This window comes from Brachionichthys hirsutus, chromosome 8 (genome assembly GCF_040956055.1).
Source record: "Brachionichthys hirsutus isolate HB-005 chromosome 8, CSIRO-AGI_Bhir_v1, whole genome shotgun sequence".
Lineage (NCBI taxonomy): Eukaryota > Metazoa > Chordata > Actinopteri > Lophiiformes > Brachionichthyidae > Brachionichthys > Brachionichthys hirsutus.
The window spans coordinates 7,111,443-7,137,635 of NC_090904.1; the positions used below are offsets into that span (position 1 = coordinate 7,111,443).

Sequence of the window (26,193 nt, forward strand, 5' to 3'; positions counted from 1 at the left end):
GCACTCAAGAGTTCAGCTCTTTGTTCAACTGCTGCCATTTCTGCATCTTGAAATATTCAGTGAAGGGGAAAAAAAAAGAACATCAAAGATTCCGGGTATATGAAGGGAGAGAATAAAGGGGAAGGAGCTTCAGGAGTGAAAATAGGGTCACGTGACGAAGCGGATAACAGTCTCTGGAGATGGAGCAGCAATTAATGGGCACACGAATAAAACACAGGCACGCACAATCGCATTTTCAAATAATTTCATTTTGTAAATCAATGCAGATCATTTTCAACTGTGACAAATCTTACAAAGAAGAGCTAACCAATGAAAAGGTCATCCTTTTTGGATGATTTTGCATTGACATATAAACACATTGAATATTTTTTGCATGGTTCTGAAATGTACACATCAGTACAATGATGCAACAAATACAATGCAAATCTGATCAAAGACGTGTATCATCACAACCTTTGTCATTTTAATGACATCACACACACACGCACTTGTTTCCACATTTATCATAATACAGGTACAGTCAGTTTTATTCCATCTCCTAGTAGTATTTTAAAGTAATTTTCAGAAGCATTTCTCATTTAAAGATATTTAAATTCAAAACAGATGCAATGCTATAACAGATCACTCGAAGTGTTACGTGCAATTTCTTTAAAATGCCTCTTCCCATAGGTGATCCATCTGTCATTATAAATACTTTGTGCAGTCTTTTATGGGCAGTGAGTAAACAGACAGAAAAGTGCAACAATGTTAAGGAATGTGGAATAAGCTCACCCAGGATGTGCATGTGTTGTGCCAGTCATAGCATGCTACTCAAATACCTCCGATGCATCAATATGTTCAATTACAGCTCAGGAATAAAACAAAATAAAACTGACAAATATTTCAGCTTCAGTAGCAACACTGGAGTCGAATCACTAGGAAAAAAACAACAACGTTATCCCTCATAACCATGTGGGAACAATATTAAGTTGCAAATTTATGTAGACTTACAGATAAAAAGTCCACGGTTTTATTCTAACAGTCAGTCCATCAGTCCAAAACATTCCTACTCCTGCCAAGTGAAGTGAGTTCCTTCATAAAAAACAGACACTAAAATGTATTTAAAGCATCAGTTTCCCCCACCGCAATATTTAAAAAAATATATCTTCAGTGTTTATAAAAGTTCTGATGAAAAATGTGCAAAGTTATTAAAATACAAAAACAGGAATCAGGGTCCTCCGACTTCAAGACTTGTTTTGTCCTCTTCGCCAGCCATAAATGATAGTGAGAACACGTATGATTCGGCAGGTCCTTCAGCCTCAGAGCTGCAAACAGACTGAAGATGCGTGTGAATTTCCACAGGCTCAAGACTGAAGTAAATATTCCTGTGGCATGCAGGTCAAAAAGTTCCAGTCAATATGAAAAACGTTAAAGAGCATTTAACCTCCCACATCAGTCAGGCTGCAGTGAAGACAATTCACCTTTGTGTGTGGTAAAGTCTGCTTGATCCCAACATGTAAACACGACTTTAGATGCAATCCTGAGGGTTTGTGGGCCAGTTGAGAAAACGTAACACGCCATGATGCGAATGTTTCCTGTTCCAGGATGATGTGTTCTCAAACCACTGAAAGGGATACATTAATTATTCCAGGTTTCACAATACAAGATCTTTATATGTGAAATAAAAAGGAGGGCAATATTTTATAATTAAATGCTTCATGAATTCAAATGCCAAATGAAAATGCGCTGATGTCTGTGTATCAAGTGCATGTTTATCTTGTTCGTCTGTGCCATAGCTTCTTCCTATAGCTTCTTCAGTTGGGCGTCAACCTTGCAAATAATCTTTCTGGCACAAGAAATAAAATCAGTACCACTCTCAGAAGGATGGCAGGATGCGCCGTGCTTCTGTATGAAGTAGAGATGAGCTTGCCTCCGCCTGCGGCACTCCTGCCTCCACCAGCAACTGCATCAAATAAAGACCAAAAATAAAACAAATATTACTGCTATCTATCTAATTCCTCATTCCTTCATGGGAATATTCACTTGCAGCATATTCCTAACTGATTATTAGTACCCTAAACACCATTCAGTTAACCAGCTGTGATCCAACTGAAAACAGTGACATCAAATTTACGTATTACTTACTGTAATAAAGTACACAACACCATGATGAGTACACACCCAATCACACACAACATCAGCACAGTGCCAGCAGTCTGTTGTCTGTGATTAGTTGCTACTATCGCAAGCAGGTCTGCATGCTCACACCTCATCCCAACAAAACCTGGATGGCACCTGCAGCATGGAGGGAAACTTCAGTCAGCATTCACGCATGAGCTCATAGGCAGAAGCTGCAGTTCATGCAGGACAGCTGAAGTACATCACAGTATTTATATGTAATTATACTGGCAGCAGGAGAATTCATCACTCTTCCAGTGGTTTGTAACACCAAACATTTTCACCTCTTTGCTAAAAATCCATCTAATCATGCAACTGAAAAAAAATCCTTAAAAGAAGGTTATATTTTTCCAGAAGTGTTACACAAGAGCCATAAGGAGATGCACGAGTCAAATCTCAACACAATGTTGTTGCTTAATAAATCATGCAGTGCCCACTTACACACATGCAGGTGTCTCTTCTAATATCAGGAAGCGGCATGTGCCATGGAAGCAAAAATGTTGATGGGAGTCTGGACAATCATCAAAATGAGACCGAACGGCCACCACCACAAACTCTGTGAGGTTGTGAGAAAGGATACTGTTAAAACAGCGAGAGGTGTGCACATTTTAGAACGTTTCGGACAGTAATTTTGCTTTTTCCTAATACCATAAATATGTCCTTTACCTCTCGTCCTTCAAGCAACTAAGTTTTCTCTCACTAAAACAAATCTCATTAAATGGACACCCAGACAAAATGGACATTTCTTAGACATCAGCTGTACAGTCAGGCAAATTCCTATATGACTAACTACGGTAACTAAAACAAAATTCAGTGTTTCCTGAAAGGCTGAAACAGATGCACAGTGTGGCATCGAGGATGAGCATCCAGACAGATAGTTGCATTACAGCCTTCGTCACAGACGCCATTCCGACGGTAAATGAGTTTCTGGATTGGATTGTCTCTTTCAGACTCTGTGAAAGCCCTCTGTTGTCCCTGAGGCATCTGCCTACCTCTCTCTTTCCATGTGATTTTGGCAGTCGAATGAGAAAAGCATTGCGAGACAAACAACCCCCTTAAGGGGCTTTAAGGGGGCTTTTCAGATAATAATTCTCTACTGAAAATACAGCTTTTTGTGAAATGGCTGCATGTTCTGCTGATAATCTGTACACCAAACAATGCCTTCGCTCATGCGTGGAGAACCGATTGTCGGCGAGCTCCTCATTGTCTGCATGTGTCGCTGCGCTGCAGCTCAATGGAGGCTATATACAGTGATCAGAACTCTTTGCAGGAGCAGTGACTGTACATCAAGGGTTGCATATTTATGATGGCAAATAGTAAACTTTGATCTGAAATACAGTGACTTTTATAGTGGACACAGCTTGACATTCATATTCTCTTGCTTTTTGGTGTAGGATCACTGTATGGAAACCTACTTTGAATTAGAGCAATGTCAGTCTCAGCCGATAAAGTAGGTGTTCGTTAAGAATTGTAGAAATAACAGGAAAATCACAAGAAGAATAGATAATAAAGATTATCCTGGATCAAGCTCTTGAGATTATTAAACACAGGATAATATAGTTATTCTTTCAGCCATCATCTTCATCTTCTCATGATGAGGCCGTTTCTGAGACTTACTTTTAACTGTATGGGTGTTTTTTGTAGCAGTAGCAACTATCATTGAAGTTGCGTTTCTTTTGCCGATTGCTGCAGAGCTGCTCGTTGAGGTGTTTGGAGCAACAGTGGAATTTCTACTGATGAAAATCTCAGCTTCAATAATTGTTGAATTGCCCTGCCCTCCTCCGAATATAAAGAGGGAACCTGCAAAGAGAGAAATAATCCACGATTAGCATATGCTATACTGTACTAGAATAACATGAGAGTGGCCGGTGTTGGGGAGGACGATGCAAAGGAAAGGGTGAAGTGGAGAAAGTTGATTTGCTGTGGCGACCCCTCACGGGACAAGAAGAAAGTACTACTAGAATAACAGCAGGAATCAACAGGAAAATAGTCAGATTAAACCATGACTGGTGTGAATTAAGATCATAAGAGCATTGATCTTATAAAATACGGTTCTCATTTAGTGGAAGGGGCTTGATATGGGCAGTGCTGAGACTCACTTTTCACAGAAGGGGTTTTAGTCGTTGGAGATGCAGTGTTCGCTGTAGTTGTGTTGCTGTTTACTGCGGAGCTGCTTGTTGAGAAAGGCTGCGCAACAGTGGAATTTCTAATGATGGAAAAGTTGGCTTCAATAATTGTTGAATTGCTCTGACCTGCTCCTAAAGAAAAGAGGGAACCTGCAGGCAGAAAAAGAGAACCGGAATATAAAGGAAGACGAATTACTCTGCTGTGATGTTTGCCCCGAAGGAAAACCAGGTATCACATGTCCTTGACAAATAATCTTTGTGGCAGTGATCGGCCTCTATGCTATATGATGATCATATATCTTGGTCTTCAGTGTGATACCGATGCCTGCGTAAGCGGCCCCAAACAATAGTAACAGGGTCAAGCCATCACTGAAAGGTAATACCAAAACACTGATATATATGTATCACACAGTCAGACCGACAAGCAGTGCAAAGATCATAGTAAATATTGTGTTTACATTTTTTTCATTAAAGTGCGACAAACAAAAATCTATCAAAAGTAACACACCCTGTAATTGAAATAAGATTCTGTGACTCCATAGAGGATGAACAGACACAATCCCACCAAGCACAAGCAACGAAACGTGGTGTTCAACTATCATTTCACTAAGGGGGAAAGAAAAAAACACACACACCCTTTAATACGGAAGCTTATTGCATTCACTGAAGAAAAAAAACTTTCCGTTTTCCTGAATTTATGAGATAACTTCAAGGGAAAAAAAACTTTCGGAAATTACCTCTAAAAACCGGAACAAAATACCTAAAATAACATAAAAAAATATTTATCATAAATTTATCTCGTTATTTCAGAAATTCAGGAAAAACCGAAAACAAAAATATTTTCTTGGCATGCTTTTGGAACTCAAAATGAGATCCTGTGATTTAATATTGAATCATAAACTCAACGCAAAACCAAGGAAGCCCATATTTCATCTGCAAGCAAAGCTACTCACCGCTTACAAGAAAAAATATATCCCACAAAATCCGAGTCATCCTGACGGACTCGTAGTCTCAAGTGTCCTTAACTGTGGAGCAGCTTCACGAAACTGCGTGCGTGGAATCAGTGGCCTCATTAGTGGATCGTGCTGGAGGCTGCGGGGACGCGCAACAAAACCCTTCAGCGCAGAAAACACGCAGCCCAGAGGAGAGCCGGAAACTGCTGTCGTTGACGCGCAGAAAGTTACTCACTGTGGCGGAGAATCATTGCGTTCAAGTTGTTGTTGTTTTTAAATATCAAAACGGATTTGCATCTTCATTTGAGGAAACGCGCAATCTCCTCAGACGCTGACCAATTACAGGGAGGGGGAGGAGGGAATCATATTTTATGACCTAAATAAATATATGCCTAGCTAATGTCAAATAATTTGAATTAGTTATTCTAAGAGTCTTTGTGTCCTGCTTCCTGGTGTTGGAAGTATTGCGAAAAATAGGAATAATATAATCCAAGTAAAAGAGGATTCTTTCCACAAAAATGTGCTTCTTGTTATTGTCTCTTCTCTTTCTGTCATTGCTTTTTCTCTTTTTTGTTTCCTTTTATTTTGTTTGGTGTTATACGGTTGATTATATACAGTATATATTCTTAAATATCTTAATCTTAAATTATGTGCTAATCTGAAGTGAAAATGCAACTGAAGTTTCTCACTGGTTCCTTCAATTATGAGAAGCTGTCTTATTTATTATTTAAAATAAATACATTTCTTTCTTTAGCTCTTTTGTTATACAGTTTAGTGACTCGTGTTGTCGCTCGAGATAGTGCTGTGAAAGTCACACAAGGTCACACAGCCACACTTTTAAATGCATTTTTAAATGCAGTGGCGTCATTGCAACAAGAAAAATTTCTTTCTGACTTTTTTAAGATATGTACAATAGCTTTGAGATTTTTGGCAGCAAGTCATGTTGGCAGTATTTTCTTAATGCCATTCCTGGCTTCAGTGAGCTCCTGATGCTGCCATGGTTCCCAGTGTCCCAGATACCTGCTCAACAACTGGGGGATAAGAAGGCTGGGATTTATGGTGCCTAGATCTTCTAGTGTCTCAAGCAGTGGTGGAAAGTAACTAAATATATTATTATTATTATTTGTCATGCCTAAAACCGTTGACCGGTATTTGCTTAATTAAATTTTTTTTGTATAACACCAGATTTGAAATGTGCTATACATTAAATTGACCTAATTCGACGACTAAACATCGAAGGTGATCAAAAAAGTAGCAACAGTATAAGTTCACAGCTTATGGTTATTGAGGTAAATAAAAAGACCACATGGATTTGAAAGTAACCAACAAAACTTTATTTGTACAGTAGCAGCATAACTAAATATGTGTCTGTGTAAATGATGTAAATCAAGAAGACTCCTCAAATTAGATGATACTGATTGAGAGGAAGAGAAAGAAATAGAAGCGATCTTAAAATGCCTAGACCCAAAACATCAGGCTTATCCCCTCCACCCCTCTTTATAATCAGACAGTCAGCAAGGGAAAGAACACAGAACTAAATACAAACCAAAGAACCACAAGCAAGGGGGAGACGTTAGTCAGCATAGGAGTACGAGTATTGTTTTATGTGTGGTTGATTTACACCAAACTTAATCAGAATTTAGTTACACTGTCAAGCCCCCCCATGAGATGCATAGAAACTCAGGCTATGATACTTCCTCACAATTTCTCCCTAAAGAAAATTGGAATTAATTTTGCATGAGTGCATGAGGTCATTAAGCACATACAAAAAAAATTAACATCTGATCATAGTTATTTGAAGGTCCCACTAATATTGATTGGTTCAATTAACTTCAATTTAAAGAGTATGTGCTTTAAACCACAATTTAATCTACAAGATCAGTGTTTGTTCTTGCCACATCAGTTCCCTTGTTCTTGTAATTCAATTTGTTAAACTCCTCAGTGATCTCTATTATTGATTTTCCCTCTGTGTCTGGGAGAAAATAAAGAAGAAATGATCCACTCAAAATGCAGTAAGTCACGAAAAAAAGGAAGCAGTACTGGCCCAGTCCATCCTGTGTGAAAGAATCAGATTTGGTTAGATAATGATGGTGATGCTGATGCTGAAGATAGAGAAACAATCTACATGGATTACAATTAATATCTAGTACTCTATAGATATCTCACCACAATATAGCCAAACGTCATCCCCACAAGGAACAAACTCAGCCAGGTGAGAATCCCAAAAAGGACATAAGCTGGAGGACGCCAGGCTTGTAGAAAGATCCTAGCAGGGAGAACCAAACACCCTCCAGCTAAAGGAAGATAGTTGCTTAAATTTAGTCAAAAATATACATTCACCAAGTAAGTATGTCACTTGTGAGGTGAGTAACCAACAGAAAGTTATCTGTTCAGAAAACTCACCTGGACCAAGTCCAAAAAGGCAGATGTTTAAAAAGATCAAGGCAACGCTTAAATATGGAATCCACGAAGCTAGATGCTGTAGGAAGACAGGGACATTTAAAATTTGTACTCGAGAACACAAACTAGACAAAGCTGCACTGTTAGTGGAGTGTATTGACCTTGATGGACAGTGTGACAGTAAGTATGGACATGATGATACCCATCAACACATAGCAGGAGCCGAACATCTTCTTTACGCCAGCAACATCTAAAAGGAAAGACTGAGACATAACAGTCATGGTGAGAGAAAAATCAGAACTAATACTGAACTTTGCATTCAAAGTACATACTGTATTTCTCAATAATCTTCACTGTGGCACTGTCTTCCACACAGTGTCAGTTGGGCTAGGCTCCATGAATGAATATTAACCTGTAGGGGGAGCCCAAAATCTTCTACTGCCTGCAAATAATAGAACTAAAATCCAACACAGACACTCCCTGAATCCATTAGTCCATTAGATATCAAACCCGATGCGGGAGGGGGGGGGGGGGGATCAGAAATCAGGCCCGTTCTCCAACCTCTAGAACACAGGTGATCAAACTCTCACCTGATCTTTGTTTATGTCTACTGTGGGTCGAAGACTGAGACAAAGACGAGGAGGAAGACGAGTGCAAGAGAATTGCACCAGGGATAAGCTCTGAGCTTCGTACTGGAGTGAACAGTTTTAGGAGTCAGATACAGTAATGATCATTTCATGGTACTGCGAAGAGATACTTACACCCACAATAATGGAAATGAGCTCTGTTACTCCAAAACCAATAAGCAAGTAATGCATCTGTTCCTCTGGTACTCCTGATGAATGGAAGATGTCAAAGGCATAGAAGAAAAGCTGGATAAAATATCAGAGGTTATAAAATCAGTTGTTCAGTAAATGCGCATATTTTAATTATGAAATAAAGTAAAACATACTGCATTTATTCCACAGAAGTTAAGAAGCGCACAAGGGATGGCCAGAGTCAACATCTGCCATCTCACACATTGAGAGGTGAAAACATCCTTCAAAGTCTTTCCCTCCTCTCCCTGTGCGCTCTCTCTCTCTTTCTTCATTTCATCAAGCTCCATCTTTAAGTCGTCTTCCTGCCACAGCCACTGCAAGGCTTTTTTTTATTTTATTTTTACATAGGATAAAAAACATGATGAAATTGATGTTAATTACTGGCCTTATCATTGTACTAACACCATCACAGTGTCATGGCACAGGCATACCACTCATTTTGAAAACAGCTTTTGTAATAAGACATAAAAGAGTTGACGGACACAGTGTTGGTGTATTGAATGTAATTCACAATCATAGGGTTGTCCTGCCCATAGCTTCACTATCCATCCAGCCATCAATTCTTGAGGAAATTCTCAACCCCACTAACATGGAGGCATATGAAGTTTTTGCCTGCTCTATATGGTGTAAAACTTGTTTTGATCAGATAAGTGAATGCTGAAACATGGGAAGACAGAACAAAGCTTAAGCGGTTGGCAGAACTGAATCATGGTAAACCGCATCAGAAATGTGCCAGAAATTAAGTGTGAAAAGACAATTGGCTTGTCTGAGTTGTAACTGATGACTCGTTTGTATTGCTTGGAGAAATATATTTTAGTCATAAAGCTATACAGACGGATTTACATGTTTATGAATTTAAACATACTTGTTAAATATATTTTTTCAAGAACTGGAATTTTAAGAATACATTTTATAAATCTGATTCGACACACATAGAACCTAATTACACAATGCACATTCATATCCTAGTCTTCCCAAGGGATTAATACAATTCTCTCTATCGCTATCTATCTTTAAATCCCAGTGTCTGTTCATGCAGAGTTTGCTTTGACCGCTCACATTTTTCGGCCCCGTCAACATCTCCTCTATCAATGTAAAGGTATCGAGCTGACTCAGGGAAGAAAGGCAGCGTCACAAACTGCAGGATGGCAGGAAGACCACTAATAGCCAAGAGATATGGCCACATTTCTTCTGAACCCAATATCTCCCTAAAAAGAATTAAAAACAAAGATAGTTAGCACGGTTTATGTAAAATAGAGAAATGCATAGAGTAATTAACTCATTGGCTGCCATTGACATCAATTTGATTCCAAATGTTCACTGCCATTGACGTCTATAGACGGTGCGGAAATGTCATACTTCTACACTAGTGTAGTGACGAACTGATCCCCTGTAGGTGGCAGTAGTGTTGCCATAGTCATAGAATCCAATACTCTGTGGGTCTTGAAATAAATCAAAATGCTTTAAACTGCAGGCAGTATGTGGCTCTCTACTCTGAAAATGACTGGCAGTCAATGAGTTAATTAATTAATTAATATATCATGAGAAACCATAATATGTGACATTTTTGCACTAAGAACAATACATAAATATATACAATGCTATACTGTACAATGTTGTTTTTCTGATTAGTCTGTTCTTTCCCTTTTCAAAACGTTACTGTATTTATGTCATTTAGTTCTTACCTGAGGCCAACAATTTGACCAAAGACTTTTCCACATCCATATAATATTGAAACTGTGAAAGCGAAGAAACCTCTGAGCTTGTTTGGAGAACACTCCCCGATATACATGAGATGCACATTCAGACCGAGACCTGGGAGGTAAAAAAAGAGACACAATGAAAACACACAACAACAAGCTAAGCAGAAAAAATGGAACTATCGCACACACCACAATGTCAGAACATACCAACATTAAATCCAAATATAATTCTTGAGATCAAGATCATCTCAAAGGATTTGGCCATGCGACTGAAGACCACCAGAAGAGCAGCAACAATTGCCACAATATTGTTCAGCCAAAGAGTTCTTTTGCTACAAAATCAGGGGGGGAAACATGTAATGTGTTGAAATCAAGGAAATGAGGTTGCAATGGTAATGTTCAAGATAAGCATTCAATTTACATTTTAACGTTTACCTTTTATTGCCCATTTTATCAACCTACAATACTCACTTCTATCAAGAGAACATTGTGTGTATAGGTGTGTGTGTTTGTGTGTTTTACCGTCCAAACATGACAGCAAGCTTGCCACTGGTAAGAGCTCCAACGAGGCACCCAAGACTGAACACTGACACAATGAAGGACCAGATGAGCTGGTTGGTAGAATCTGTAACTGGAACTCCGTACCTCGATATCCACGTTTGGTTCACAAATTTCTGTACATACTACAAAAGGCCGGATATGTCAAAATCACACACACTCACTCTCTGAGACCCTAATAAATATATGGAATGTGAGATTTGAGAATATGGAATGATCTCTGATATATATTGAACGATCGCTGATATATATGGAATGATCGATGACGTCATCACAGCGCTGCTGCCATCTTGTGTTTTAGGTCATTAATAGACATGGGTCACTATGAGCGAGTCAGCTCGAAATCTTGTGTCCGCAATCCTCGATAATGAGGAGTTAATTAACGCCCTGGTGAATGCGTGTACCACGAGCCAAAATAATACGGGTAACTATATTCAAAGCTGTTGTGTAGATAAGTTTATTCTCTCTTTTCATCGTGGAAGACTAATACGGAACTGAAGAGTGGTCAGGGACCGTCTACAAAGTTATTGAATGGTATTTTAAAAAATCACCAAATTATGCAGAAGAACATTTTTCCAAAAGTGTTGTAGTACATCCAGGACGTCAACACTGATGTGTGAAGTGATTTTGGTATCAATATACTATACTGTATAATAGTGAAGTTATATTGTAGGCCAATCTCTAGGTTCATACCACCAGATATAATTTAATATTCAGATTTTCAGAAATCTTACCACTGCTGGAAAAGTGATGGTAGAAATCTGAATCCCAAACTGGGATGATCCTCCAATTCCCAAAATCACTGCCAGTAGGTAAAGCCTCCAGTACTGCAGCTAAAATGTAAAGTGGAAATATCATTTAAGGTTGTTTTTTTAAATTCAAAATACCTTTGTATTCTGAAAACCAAACTACCGGTACTTGATTCCGGTACAGATCATTTGATGATGTTATATTATTAAACTAACTACAAAATAATTGAAATTAAGTCTGCCTTAACAAGCTACAAGAGTATGTAGTTTATGGTTAGTTGTAAGTTCACATACCCGTCGTGATGCGCCACTCTCTTTCTGCTCTGAGTATGGGAGCTGCAGACAAAGTAGATGACAACATTAAAGAAAGGTAACAGGATTTATCAGTAGATTATATTTCTCCATATATTTTGTGAGAGCAAAATAAAAATATTTTGACTTCAATAAGTCAGTTCAGAGATCACAAACTTGAGTCAAGAATAGTAGACTTTTGCTAGACCTAATTATGACATACTGACATCCATAGTAGAGGTCTATGGTTGTATTTTTAGACCGATTTGTAAAAACAGTCAGGGTTCCCTTTAAATAGCATTAATCTCAAACAACAATGTAAACATTTTCACCTACCTCTGGTGGTTCATCACCCATTTTCTCCTCAGTCGCCGAAGACACTGGCTGCAGAGAGAGAACAACAGGTATTCAGCCATTCATGCTATCAGCACAAAACCATCATATTTTAATGTGTATTTGGGATTCTGCAATAGATATAACATAGTTTGTGTTGATTTTTGGCCAATCAGTCCTTCTTTACTGATTTAGACTCATCACTCATGGGGAAATCAGAGAACCCATGCAGGCACAGGCAAAACCCACTGCACCCCTGTGATAACCTTATTGCGTCATCATCAAAATTATGCTCCTTGTAATAATGTGATGTCAACAAAGTTCAAATTCTTTATTTTGTCACTCTTGTGATGCACACTTTATATACATGGGAGTAACATTCTGTTCCCCGCAGTAATAACATTCATAAACATAACAATGCAAGTTACTGTGTATAAAATATACATAATCTCAAAATAATATATATTTATATTGCTAATGCTCTCCAAACATTTGTTTTTTTTTAACACTTTTTTTCCATTAGTTTTGATGTGGATGTTTTGAAATTAACAATTGTCATGAAAAGAATTCCAAAAACCATTAATCACAGCTGGTGATATAAAAATGTTCACCAACCTTTGTTAATTCTGTTTCCATTCTCTTCTTTATCACACGGGATGCTGTAGAAGAAGCAGAAGACCAGCGTACATGATGGATATAAATTAAACAAGTGCTTCTGAAAAAAGCTGGCATTTTGGCCAGGTTTCGTAAATACTCATATGCTGATTAATACAGGACTGCAAGCATGTCAGAACACTGAGTGAATTTGTGACATTGCTGTTTGTTCTATATGCAAGTGAATGTTAATAGTATAGATGTCATGAAATCTATTAATTGAGGTACAGTATATTAATTGCCGGCAGCACGGTGGCCCAGTGGTCAGCGCTGTTGCCTCGCAGCAAGGTCACAGGTTCGAATCCGACTTGTGGCATTTCTGTCAGGAGTTTGGATGTTCTCCCTGTGTCTGTTTTGGTTCTCTCCGGGTTCTCCGGGTTCCTCCCACCACCAAAAACATGCAAATTAGGTGAATTGGTTACACTAAATTGCCCATATGTGTGAATCATTGTCTGTCTTTGTGTGGCCGTGTGATGAACTGGCGGCTTGTCCAGGGTGTAGCGCGCCTCTCGCTTGTTGACTGCTGGGATAGGCTCCAGCACAACCCGTGACCAGGTAATGGACAAAGCATTCAAAAAGATGAATAAATATTAATTGGCAATTAATATTAAACTTAATAACATTTATAAATAGTTTAATTTTCTGAAGTTTATTGTATTATTGTTCATAATTACTGTTGTAAAGGCTGGTTCCGAGGATAAGCGCTCGATCAATGGCCTCAACGACAATTGGGACTGAAGTTTTCTTATTTATTCCCTATTTTCCCTGCCCCGGAATGCGTGGGTCTTATATATTGCTTTTCTGGACACTCAAAGACGCTTTTACATTGTGCATTATTCATTCACTCCATACTTGGTGGCGGTGAAGCTACTAGCCACAGCTGCCCTGGGGCAGACTGATAGGAGCGAGGCTGGCAATTTACGCCATCGGCCCTCCTGACCACCACCGACATTTACTGTTAATTCCACCAAAATTGTAAATTGCTTAATTTATAATGATTAATTATTTTAATAACTATTTGTTTAGTAGCAACCAAATTTATTCTACATTAGCACAAATAATTGTTGCACTGTAGAATTAATTACTTTAAATAAATAATACACTTCTGAATTACAATTTTTATTCATATTTTAAAAACCAATTGCCTCCAATAGACCCAACAATATAAATATTGTTTACAGTGTATCATTTATTTTGACATCAAATTTACAATTACAGTTGCAGTCAAAAAATTAAAACAGACATTCAGTTGCAAAACTATTGTGGGAATCTTGGTTATAATGGTGATTTCACTTTGAAATATAAAATTATTATTATTAGAATTTTATTTTCACTAGATTTGCAATAAAAAAATACATTTCAATTTGTCAATATTTCTAAGTTCTTACCTTTCAAATGGGCACACCTTATGGCTGAGAATCCACTGTAGTTTGGTGATGTGTAATGACAAACCTTTTAACTTAAGGAAAGGGTGGAGGCTGGAGATACAAACAGGGCGATCAATGGACCAGATAAAAACAGAAACATAACCACTCCCAAAGGAAATACTCAGGTTTCTATCTTTTTTTTTGTGAGATTCTTTTATCTTTAGTGTGGTTTTGATGTAAAATATTTATTATATTACATATATTATATTTATTATCATTAATATTTCTAATACAGTTTAATGTGGCAGAAACTGTTGGAATATATATATATAATTCTAATTAAATATACTAAATGTTTGCTTCAGTATTTCCCATGTTGGTGCTCCTGATCACATATTTGATGGCTGTCATCAGACTTACAACTGGTATCTTTTCTTGAGCAACTGATAAATTCAGTCCCTCTGCTGAAACACTCTTTTCAGGTTGTATGAAGACCTTGTGGGAAAGGTTCTTAACCCAATTCTCATTGACATCTGGCTGGGTTGAGAACCCTTTTGAACACAGAAGTGTTTAACATGATGAAATACCATGTGAGGGTGTAGAAAATACAAACTTGTGCCCTTATGAGAACTACATCTGCTTGTGCGCGGTGACTAAAACATTCCAAACAGCTACCAGTATCAACAGATCATGTCATTCCAGGTGGATGATAAGAGATCACCCTCGGCTGAAGGGTTGCACATGAACTTCATAAATGTATTTAACTGATTTGCGATTCTTTAATTTTTGCTGAAAGCATGCTTCCTCATGCTTCCTCTTGTGATTCTACTAAAAGGCAAAATTTTGCAAATAAATCTTACCCAGTTGATTGTACCTTGCCGAGAGTAGAGTGTTCTCTCTGTGTAAGAACTTATTTTTTCTGACAGAAATAAATAACTGGTCAGCTCCTACTCGAAAATTTAAACGTGTTGTATTTATTATTGTTTTTCATCATTCCATTTTTCATTCACATTTACTTCGTTTTTAAGGCAATAAATTCAGGTGTTTTGTGGAACTTTTACAGATAGATAAATAGAGATATTCTTGCAATGAGATCTGAAACGATCAACGCTTGCTGGAAGAATCTGTGGCCAGAAGTGGCCAATGATCGCAAGGGCTTTTTCCTTAAAGACCATCAAAGAGCAGCCGTAAACAGGTCCGTGCGACTGCCGACGCTCCGAGGCGGGGAGGGCTTCAAGGCTGCAACCGAGGACAAGTTTGAGGGTCTGATAAACGAACATGCTCTCCCCATGAATGACAACAACATGTTGGAGATAAGAAAGGAATTATTAACAAAAGAAGAAAAAAGATTCCGGAAATGAATACATATTATGCAATGTTATCATAAAATAAGACTATGAAAGGGGGTAATGGGGCATTTTGTGTAAAGTCAAACCTGTGCCGTGGAGGGCCGAGACACTCCAGGTTTTCTGTCCAACCATCTCTACAGCAGCTGATCTCACTAATGAGTTCCTTGGAGGAGGTGTTGATAATTAAAATCACCTGCTTTAGCAACCGGCTGATTTTAATTATCAACATTTGAGAGAAGAAGCTCATTAGTGAGATCAGCTGCTGGAGAGATGGTTGGACAGAAAACCTGCAGCCTCTCTGCCCTCCACCGGACAGCTGCGACACCCCTGGCTCCATGTATATAGTTTAGTTCTTATGTTGTCATTAAACATTGTTTCACTGTATGTCTGACGTCTCTCCCGTCTCGTTTGTCATGGCTTTGAGCCGGTCGTGTTAGTTTTTCTACAGAATCATTTTGTTTGTTTATTCTGGGAGTGGTTAGGTTTCTTGTTTTTCTGGTTCCATTATAGCCATTGTTTGTGTCTTTTTCACAATACATATCTGTCATCAGTCTGCAGTAGATCCTCGGCCATTTAGTGGTTTCAGTTGAAAGGTAAGAAACTAAAATTGTTTATTTTGATTTAAACTGTTTGTGTTGCAGTTCTCGTGAAAATCATTTGACATTATAAAATAAATTCATCATTATAACCAAAATTGCCTCAATAGTTGTATAACTGAAGGCCTTGATTACAATTGTACACAAATGAAAACTTCTGAGTTAGCAAGCTTTCTTCATATGTAGTCCCTAGTCAGATGTCAGCCTAATAAATAATATAAAATTATCAGTTCGTGGTAAGATTCCCAACATTTCCTGAAAATTTCATCCAGATCCATCTGTAACATTTTGAGTTATTGTGCTAACAGACAGACGGACAGACAGATAAACGCCGGCCAACCAGCATTCAAATATGTTCCACCAGACTGCAAAGTACTTTCTTTCCAATCCTGGAATCGGAACAAAATTGACTGGGTGGGACACACATTTAGGATTGTGTGTTATGTTCAATGTTTATTTTTATCAATTATTTTACATTTTTCATATTTGTTGGTCTACCTCAGCAGTCAGCAGAGGAAAGAGACGGAAAAGAAAATGGATGAACCATCTGAGGTAGCTGAACATTTTTACATTACTGTTCAAATTCTATTGATTCATTGTGCCGTGTATTTAACACGATTTAGACATATTTCTAGTCACGATAGTTGGAAATGTATTTAAAAATGTACATCCTTCATCCTTCTGACTGACAATATTGTTATCAAAGGACATCTGCCCGGAACTACAGCAAAGGCATTCTTATCACACATTTCAAAGCATTATGATTTTGGTGTCACAAAATAAATGAATAAATATACTCTACTTGTCTTACCCTTATCCTGAATACCTTGTATGTTGGTCATCTGCTTCTTCTACAGCTAGAACAATTCGAGGTTGTACAACAAAAAGATGGTGCGCCAAGAAAGGTCTGTGACATTTTAACATTATGTATTGTGATTCATGGAATTTAGGAATGCTTTCTTTTATAACAATGATTAAATATCCGTCCCTCAATCTTCCACCGCTTATTCGATGCCGGATTGCCGAAGCAACAGTCTTAGCAGGGATTTCCAGACTTCCCTATCCACATACACCTCCTCCAACTCGAAAGGAAAGGAAACGTTACCGAATCTATTCGCAGTTAGCAGAATAACCTCTCACTTTACACTTCCGCTGTGGCCGTCAGCTCATGCGGAGAAGCATCTCCGCCACTTTTCAACTGCGATTTTACCCCCCCCTAACCCGGCCCCACATTCAGTTGATTTGTCTGGCTTTAATGGGTCCTGAGTACGGCTGGCAGTGAAAATGGGTTGACAAGTATGACATTGTCATAAAACCAGACCCCCTCTGACCCATGGCTGTGCCTGGAAATTCTGTCTATAAATATTATGAACAGAACCGGTGATAAAGGGCAGCCCTGCCAGAGTCCAAACTGCGCCTGGAACTGGTTTGACTTACTGCCGGAAATGCAAACCAGGCTCTGACTTTGATCGTACAGGTAGGCCCGTTTCAGCAGTAAGTTTTCATCACTAAATTTTATGCAACTTCATATCTCCTCCCTGAGCTCAAAAACCTAGGACAAGACTTTCCCTCATGACAGTCACCTTGCTTCACTGTGAAACAGCACAGCTTTATGTTCAGCACCCATCTCCTCACAGATACTAGTGGTCTGGTCTTTATAAAATTGACTACACTTACAATGTCAGTCATAACCTCACTTAATTCAGAGGAAATGTGCCTTGATGCCAATGCCTACTCAGCATTAGGTGAGCCCTTCTTGATGAGTGCCTGAAGCCCTTTTCTCACCCCTGCCATGTTCTGTGTGCCATCACTGCAAACATACATGCAGTTCTCCCACTTTGGCATATTCTTGGTCAGGAAACAGTCCAGTATTTTGAACACCCCGGGCTTGGCTCCAGGGTGAGCCCCCCGGTTGCACCATACCAGGCAACGTAACAGTCCTTGGTTTTATGTTACTTATAGGCTTTTTTTTTAAGTAACTCCTACTTCTACAATCTGTAATGTAGTCCTGTGTAAATAACCATTGTCTAGTTAAATGACGAGGGAGGTTATTCAATAATTTCCACTTTATGTTTTAGCTGCAATACTGGAGGCTGTACTTGCTGACACTGGTGTTAGGAATTGGGGGATCATTTCAAGTTGGGGTTCAATATGCAATCATCCCTCACCCAGAAGTGGTAAGATTTATATTAGTTTGACTTAAGGTAGGCAACTGTATGTGAAAATCCTTAATTATCCTTATGTTAAAAGTAATATGAGCACAGAAGTTCAAATACTTACCTAACATTACCTAAAAATAAAATTGGTCATGCTGCGTCAATCTAAGTTAATGATGAGGCACACTGGTGACTTATGTACGGGGTGTGTGGTGTGTTTTCAAAATTATCTGTGTGAATCATTGTGCATATACAGTATGTAGCTGGGTAGACAGATGGTATCTTCAGTAAGAAAACTGTATGCCTGTTAAAGTGTGACCTATCTGACCTGTTTTTAGCATGTTCACAAATTTGTGAACCAAACGTGGATATCGAGGTACGGCGTTCCAGTTGCTGATTCTACCAACCAGCTCATCTGGTCCTTCATTGTGTCAGTGTTCAGTCTTGGAGGCCTGGCTGGGGCTCTCACCGGCACCAAGCTTGCTGTCACATATGGACGGTAAGATACATATAAACACACACACAGAGCACACATGTGCATGTGCGTGCATATGTGCGTGCATATGTGCGAACATATGGACGGTAAGACAGGCAGACACACACTCTGTATACAGTATTTTATCCATAGACAAATTACAGAATGTTCAGAGCACAAAATCTGTAAATCTTTTGCACATTTCTGTCTGGTAATTGCACTTCTGTTTAGATGCTAAGCTGCATTTTGTTACCTAGTACATGTGTAATGACAATAAAGTTGAACCTAACCTAACACACACACACTTGCTGAATCATGGTTATAATACATATTGATACATTAGACAGCAGTTCACAAAGTGGAATATAAAAACAAATAGAAGTAGTTCTAACATCCCTTCCCATCTGCACACATTTCATCACGATATACAGTAATACCTCGACATAAAAGTGCTTTGTCATACGAGTGTTCGGAGATACGAGCAAAATTTTACTTTGAGACACGATCATAAATTTGAGACACGAGCAACTCCCAGATGCTAAATGGTCGAGCCCTGCGAGCACGGCTCACGTGTTCAGTTCAGGAATTCACCACCTTCCGTACTCGTCTCCCGCATGTCTCCCGTGTTGAGTTACAACTACAGTATATGATTTTGGCTGCATCTCTGAGTATTCCAAAAAAGTGATGGGTCCAAAGAAAGCGAGTGGATGATGATGATGATGATGGAGATGAAGCATGATAGTATCGATCAACGTGACCGTGGTGTCTCTGCAAGTGATTTGGACACGCCAGTACGAGCGGAGTCCATTAATGATACGTACAAACAGAAGGACGCTGTCAAGAACACAAAGCCTTCTAAAGGCAGAACTATTATGTCTAGGTTTATGTAAGTGTAGGTGTAAAGGTACAATAACTGAATAAACTGTCTACGTACCTTTCAACTCCCCTCTTCTTTTTTATGTTGCAGGAAAAAAACTCTTTGGTTGAACAATATTTTGGCAGTTGTCGCTGCTCTACTCGTACTCTTCAGTCGCATGGCGGAATCTTTTGAGATGATCTTGCTCTCAAGAATTATATTTGGATTTAATAATGGTATGATGTGGCAATGTTGCTTGTATGTATAATGTAGATTACACAAATTTCTGTTTTTTGGGAAGCTTCACTTTTCTCATTTTTAATTTTTGCCCACAGGTGTGGGTCTGAATGTGCATCTCATGTACATCGGGGAATGTTCTCCAAACAAGCTCAGAGGTTTCCTGACTTCCACTGTCTCAATTTTTGCTGTATTTGGAAAAGTCTTTGGTCAAATTATTGGCATAAAGTAAGAACGAAATTAAGCACAAATTGAGTCATATTTGTACATACTGTATTATATTATATCTTTGTTTTTGATCATTTTGACTTTGCTTAGGGAGATATTGGGTTCAGAAGAAATGTGGCCATATCTCTTGGCTATTAGTGGTCTTCCTGCCATCCTGCAGTTTGTGACGCTGCCTTTCTTCCCTGAGGCAGCTCGATACCTTTACATTGATAAAGGAGATGTTGATGGAACCAAAAAATGTGAGTAGTCACAGCAAATCCTGCATCTGTGCATCACATTGGGCTGTAAAGTACACATATATATATATATAAATAAATAAATAAAAACCATCATTGTAACTCATGAAGAGCAAACAAGAAGAATCAACTGGACTTGTTCAATTTTGAGTTTGGAGTCATTAGCATAAGGTGACGGGTTGTATGTTTTTTGTAACTTAGTCATTACTGTTACATGTTGCACAACTTCACCGAGAAATATTCCTAGTCTGTGAACCTTCATTGACAATGGCAATAAACTACTTCTGATTCTGATATGATTACTTTCAATTTTGTAGAAACTTTTTATGCTTAAACAGTCGTAAATTAATATCAATTTAATCCTGTTTTCTTTACACATGAATGAAAGCCTTGCGGTGGCTGTGGCAGGAAGATAGTTTAAAGATGGTGCTTGAGGACATGCAGAAAGAGAAAGAAAGCAAAGAGCGAGAGGAGATAAAGACGATAAAGGATGTTCTCACTTCTCAATGTGTGCGATGGCAACTAATGACGCTGATCCTCCCATGTTCCCTTGTTAACTTCTGTGGAATCACTGCAGTATGTTTAACTTTCCTCCTCATCACAGAAGTATATACCGACACACATCTGATTTGACAGATTCTGATACTTTATACTTTCATGCAGCTGTATTTCTATGCCTTTGACATCTTCCGTACGTCAGGAGTGCCAGAGGGACTGATACACTACTTGACCATTGGTATCGGAATGACGGAGCTAATTTCCGTGATAATTGGTGTAAGTATAACACAATATCACAGTACGAGAATCCTTTTATACCAGCACGAAATGTTCATAGTGTTAGTGTTAAACTATGGCTGCCTCAGAAAACAATTTATTAAACCCAACAATCTTGATGTATCCATCAAGGCCACAAGCTAAAATCAAAATCAAAACAAAATGACAACAAAATGGAGAAAGAAAAAAGGCTTGTATCAAAAGTCAATAAAAGGACTCAATTTAAGCACGATGCACTTAAGCCTAAAATATTCTTAAACATTTAAAAACATCTAAATATCACTTAGGAAGTTTAAAAAAGTAAATTGGTGCAACAGGTTGATGATTAGTTGTAAATTATACAAATTATACAAAGTTCTGTATGGTGAAACCTTGTTTGGCATGTGTGTTTATCTCACCATCACTGTTGTGTCTCAGTCTTTCCTTTTAGGTTGTGCGAGCAAAAAGAGGATGGTAGGCTCCTGCTATGTGTTGTCGGGTATCACCATGTCCATACTTACTGTCACACTGTCCATCAAGGTCAATACACTCCACTAACAGTGCAGCTTTGTCTAGTTTGTGTTGTAGAGCACGCATTTTAAATGTCCCTGTCTTCCTACAGCATCTAGCTTCGTGGATTCCATATGTCAGCATTGCCTTGATCTTTTTATTCGTCTGGATTTTTGGACTTGGTCCAGGTGAGTTTTCTGAACGGAACGCTTTCTGTTGCTTGCTCACCTCGCAAGTGAAATATTTACTTGGTGAATGTATATTTTTTCAGTTCAATTTAAGCAACTATTTTCCTTTAGCTGGAGGGTGTTTGTCTCTCCCTGCTGACATATTTCTACAAGCCTGGCGTCCTCCAGCTTATGTGATCCTTGGGATCATCTTCTGGTTGAGTGTCTTTATTTTGGGAATGACATTTGGCTACACCGTGGTGAGATATCTGTTGTGTATCATATATTACATATAAATTGTTTCTCTATCTTTTTGTCATCAGCATCATCTGACCAAATCTGATTCTTTCACACAGGATGGACTCGGCCAGTACTGCTTCCTATTTTTTGTGACTTACTGCATTTTGAGTGGATCATTTGTGCTACGTTTTGTCCCAGAAACCAATGGAAAAGCAATAATGGAGATCACTGAGGAGTATAACAAATTGAATTATAAGAACAAGAGCACTGATGTTGAGAGAACAAACACTGACCTTTAAATGTACATTTTATGGCATAATGACATAAGGTTCAAATAAATCAAAAGTTACTTTAAATCTAATTGTATCAAGCATTTGATATAACTTATTATAATCTTGGAAATATCTCTCTAACCCTTTTCTCCCCCCTGTATTATGCTGTGTCTCGTCATTAATCACTTTGGTTGTCTGTCTCTGTTGACATTTTCACAACCATATCAGCAATACTTCACATTGTTATGATCATGTGTTAAAGTGACTGCACAGACTCAAGTAAAATTAACTATTAAAGTATTTCCAATGTCCCTTTATGGATTCTATGGTCTAGCTATGTTCTGCATTGGCCTATGTTCCTTTTTAAGATGACTCACACACATGCATCAATATTCACAGTACTACGCTGACTACACTCTTTTTCTTGCTTGTGGTTTCTTTGGTGTATTTTTTGTTGTTGTTGTTCTTTATTCTTTCCTTTGCAGATTGTCTAAAGATAAAGCGGGGTGGAGGTGGTGAGACTGATCTTTTGCACCCTAACGGGCTGATGTTTAGCTTATTTAAGATTGCTTCTGTATCAGTATGTTCGATTTTACCTGAATCAAGCACAGATGCATATTGTGTTATAATGCTGCTGTGCTCAATAAAGTTTTGTTTAGATTGTTACTTTTAAATTGGGGTGTTAAGTTTGTGCGATCTCCTCTTTATCTAGCTCAAAGAGCCTGGGCTGTGACACCCCTACTATTAGTGCTTTAATCACAACCTTATATTTATTGTATAATACATTTAAAATACAGTGCTTGCCAGTGCCGAACAAAATCTTGCAACAAAACTTGGATGAAAAGAGTTTAAGGCATAAAATATAACCATTAAGGACATCTTACAAACAAATTACATACGTCCCTTAAACTAGAAGGCATTGAAAATATGTTCTAAATTCATGCATACACTTAAAGAGAACTGAAATTGAAACTGAAATCCCTCGAGGATAAAACAGCACAGGTCCAGCCATGGAAAATACCCAGAAGTCTCAAGGGGTGGCACCAATTTACTCTGATCAAAGGAGATCCATAAATCAAATTTAATAGCTACTCTTTCTATGTGGGTGGCACGGCGTAGTGGTTAGAGCTGTCACCTCACAGCAAGAAGGTACTAGGTTCGAGTCCTATCTGTGCGGAGTTTGTATGTTCTCTGCGTGGGTGTTCTCCGGTTTCCTCCCAGCTCCAAAAAACATGCACTTAAGGTGAATTGATCACTCCAAATTGTGCACGTGAGTGGTTGTCTGTCTCTGTTGACATGTTCGTGTTGTACCCCACCTCTGGCCCGCAGTCAGCTGGGATAGGCTCCAGCAATGCCCCTGTCCCACATAACCAGTTACCCTATAGTGTTCAGTTTTTGAGGAGGGTCTTCTCAGTCTCATGCTGAGGTTCTCTTTGGGATTGACCAGGTTGGATAGGATTAGAAATGAGACAATAAGGGGGTCCGGTGAAGGTGAGGCGTTTTGGAGACAAGGTCAGAGAGACCAGACTTCGATGGTTTGGACATGTCCAGAGGAGAGACGGGGACTATATCGGTAGCAATGCTGAGGATGGAGCTGCCAGGGAACGACCCACGAGAAGATACATGGATGTGGTGAGGGAGGACAGGAGAGTGGCTGGTGTTGGGGAGGACGATGCAGAGGACAGAGTGAAGTGGAGAACGTTGATTTGATGTGGCGACCCCTCACGGGACAAGCCGGAAGTACAGTAGTAGTTTCACCTATATGTAATGAGTTTTATTAGACAAGGCTGCAATCTCTAACTTCTATAAATTCTAACCTGACTGCATTCTTTTAACATCTCTACTCAGTCTGTCACAATGTTGTTCTTCTCCATCATGGTAGTCTGACTGCATTGTTTTTGCTTTTAAACAGGTTATCAGCGGCTTTTGTACATGATGCCGTCATGACTCCATTCTTTTACTATCTACTATCTTGCATCTCTCTAACTTTTTCTTTGCAACATGTCATGTTTGCATTCATGTTTAGCGTGGCAGTAGCTCAAGCCACAAGGACTTGCCTTGGGGACCGTATAGCAGGGGTGTCAAACCCGTCCGGTGGAGGGCCGAGACACTCCAGGTTTTCCTTCCAGCCGGCTACTAAAGCAGCTAATTGTAATTATCAACACCTCTGATTTGAGAGGAGGAACTCATTAGTGAGATCAGCTGCTGGAGAGATGGTTGGAAAGAAAACCTGGAGTGTCTCAGCCCTCCACTGGACAGGTTTGACACATGTGCCGTATAGGGTGGCAGGATCAAGTCCAGCATGGACCAAATAATGGATTGTTAGATTTACACCATCCACATGGTGATCTGGATCATCTTCAAAAGGTTCTAAGTTGTTCTTGGTACCTTTAAACACCAACCATGAAAAGTAAAAGTGAATCGGAGTTGATGTGTATTTTAATTGATTTTTGAATCCGTAAATGGGGTTTTCAATGTTGAAATGTAATATTTTTTACAAACTCCATTCTGAATCATATCCAGATGAGATTCCGTGGTGAGATAGACGTCCCCACCCTACATGACTGTGTCAAATTCCATAAACGTCAGTTAAAATAAAGTACTCATACAACTCCCCCCTTCACCTCTATCCTGCCTGCATGGCATGACCCAATCAATGATCAATTCAACCTGCTGCTTGCACGGTGGATTGCCAGATTGTGGCATACCTTTTCATCCATCCATACGTTTCCTTGTTAACGAGATGATTGCAATCATCTTGTCTACAGCCGCTTATCATGCTTGTGGGTCACCGGTGTGCTGGAGCATATCTCAGTTGTCTACGGGTAAAAGGTAGGGCACACCCCGGACATGTCGCCAGTGCATTGCGTAACCACACAAAAGACAAACATACACATGCTCACATTCACACCTACAGACAATTTGGGGTGACCAATTTGCAAAAACAAGTCACAATTTAAATTTTTTAACCACTAGAAACACCTGCTCCTTGCTGAACCAGAGCAACATCAAACAGCGAATGTCTAGTCATGTAGGGTGGGGACATCTATTTTACCACCGAATTTCATACGGATCGGATCCGGATTGTAGATACTGTCGTGATACATATTTTCCTATTTACTTATAATCGAGACTTTCTCAAAAAAATCACATTTTGTAAAATATGCATTCAATTCACTCACCAAACATCAGAGCCATAAAGGATCTGGATCTTATCCAGAATGAAGTCAGGAAAGAAATATCAAATTTTAATATTAAAACTCCATTTGTGAGGGTTGCTATGGTGACTTTTGCTGCAGGTTAATTTCTGCCCCTGCACAGCTGGGGAGGCATCACTGAACGAGACGCACCTGTTACACATCTCACCTGATCAGCTCCTGCCTCTCTGGACAGTTCTCTGCCAGACCATCCTCTTCGTTTCCTCAGTGATTTCAGACTCTCTCTTTCTATGTTTCGTCCTGTATTCCCTAATTCTATCTTTAATACCTGAGGAAACAGACGCAGTTGAATTTCGGGTAAATTTTCACAACAAAATAATTTCGTTTTTGTACACTTTCAATAATATCTTTCTTTTTACCTCCACAAAGGAGGTTCTGTTTTTGCTGCCCTTTACCAAGACACTGTGAAATTAGTAGTGGACAAACAGATTAGTTGTATCTTCAAACGCTCCAGAAGAAACCGCCATTACTGAAGTCTGCCATTTGTGAATAACTTCTAAACTAATAATGATATGTAAATGTAATCCAATTGCTAAGTGTTTGTTTTTATGGTTAAGGATTCTAAAAATATAGATAAAATACGGTAAATGTATTTGTGGTGTAAATCACAATATAGGGAGACTGAGGTGCTCGGCGGAGGGCTGCGCTCTCCGAGTCCTTTTCTAGTTATTTTTTTCCTTTCAATTGTTTTTGAAACAATTCTAGATAATCTCTAAACCCATTCCATTGTAATATAAATTGTCAAATTTAGGTGGGAAGACTGCCATTCCTTACCCGAAATAATAATAATG

The 26,193-nt window shown here is 38.8% G+C and overlaps 3 protein-coding genes across 3 annotated transcripts; 1 reads left to right on the plus strand and 2 right to left on the minus strand.

The window, feature by feature from the left end:
- Positions 1 to 1,855: 1,855 nt before the first annotated feature.
- tgfa (transforming growth factor, alpha) lies at positions 1,856 to 5,276 on the minus strand. Its single transcript, XM_068742075.1, is given in 6 exon segments — positions 1,856 to 1,942; positions 2,125 to 2,150; positions 2,153 to 2,274; positions 2,599 to 2,713; positions 4,257 to 4,433; positions 5,237 to 5,276. Coding segments are annotated over 6 exon segments (567 nt in total).
- A 1,825-nt stretch (positions 5,277 to 7,101) lies between these two features.
- LOC137898080 (solute carrier family 2, facilitated glucose transporter member 11-like) lies at positions 7,102 to 13,694 on the minus strand. The gene is made up of 14 exons (XM_068742076.1): positions 13,595 to 13,694; positions 12,704 to 12,747; positions 12,092 to 12,139; positions 11,450 to 11,548; positions 10,680 to 10,840; positions 10,365 to 10,489; positions 10,140 to 10,269; positions 9,514 to 9,662; positions 8,589 to 8,776; positions 8,398 to 8,508; positions 7,798 to 7,899; positions 7,640 to 7,715; positions 7,403 to 7,530; positions 7,102 to 7,290 (listed from the first exon to the last, which is right to left on the minus strand). Exons 1-14 carry the CDS (start codon positions 13,692 to 13,694, stop codon positions 7,102 to 7,104), a joined length of 1,650 nt encoding a protein of 549 aa, XP_068598177.1.
- A 1,503-nt stretch (positions 13,695 to 15,197) lies between these two features.
- On the plus strand, positions 15,198 to 25,989 carry LOC137898081 (solute carrier family 2, facilitated glucose transporter member 11-like). The gene is made up of 14 exons (XM_068742077.1): positions 15,198 to 15,372; positions 17,430 to 17,548; positions 18,133 to 18,231; positions 18,549 to 18,709; positions 19,653 to 19,777; positions 19,877 to 20,006; positions 20,097 to 20,245; positions 20,631 to 20,818; positions 20,906 to 21,016; positions 21,434 to 21,535; positions 21,618 to 21,693; positions 21,805 to 21,932; positions 22,029 to 22,184; positions 25,960 to 25,989. Exons 1-14 carry the CDS (start codon positions 15,198 to 15,200, stop codon positions 25,987 to 25,989), a joined length of 1,749 nt encoding a protein of 582 aa, XP_068598178.1.
- Positions 25,990 to 26,193: the final 204 nt, after the last annotated feature.

What these genes read in the sequence shown, in the direction of transcription:
- LOC137898080 (XM_068742076.1), bottom strand. Translation starts at nt 13,694, where the DNA reads ATGTCGGTGGTGGTCAGGAGGGCCGATGGCGTAAATTGCCAGCCTCGC. An exon ending in TGGGTGATGAACCACCAGAG is followed by an intron (nt 11,549 to 12,091) that starts GTAGGTGAAAAT and finishes TTTACATTTTAG; the next exon opens with CTGCAGTACTGGAGGCTTTA. An exon ending in TCATTTCCATTATTGTGGGT is followed by an intron (nt 7,900 to 8,397) that starts GTAAGTATCTCT and finishes GTTATGTCTCAG; the next exon opens with TCTTTCCTTTTAGATGTTGC.
- LOC137898081 (XM_068742077.1), top strand. Translation starts at nt 15,198, where the DNA reads ATGAGATCTGAAACGATCAACGCTTGCTGGAAGAATCTGTGGCCAGAA. An exon ending in TCATCCCTCACCCAGAAGTG is followed by an intron (nt 18,232 to 18,548) that starts GTAAGATTTATA and finishes ACCTGTTTTTAG; the next exon opens with CATGTTCACAAATTTGTGAA. An exon ending in GGTCAAATTATTGGCATAAA is followed by an intron (nt 20,007 to 20,096) that starts GTAAGAACGAAA and finishes GACTTTGCTTAG; the next exon opens with GGAGATATTGGGTTCAGAAG.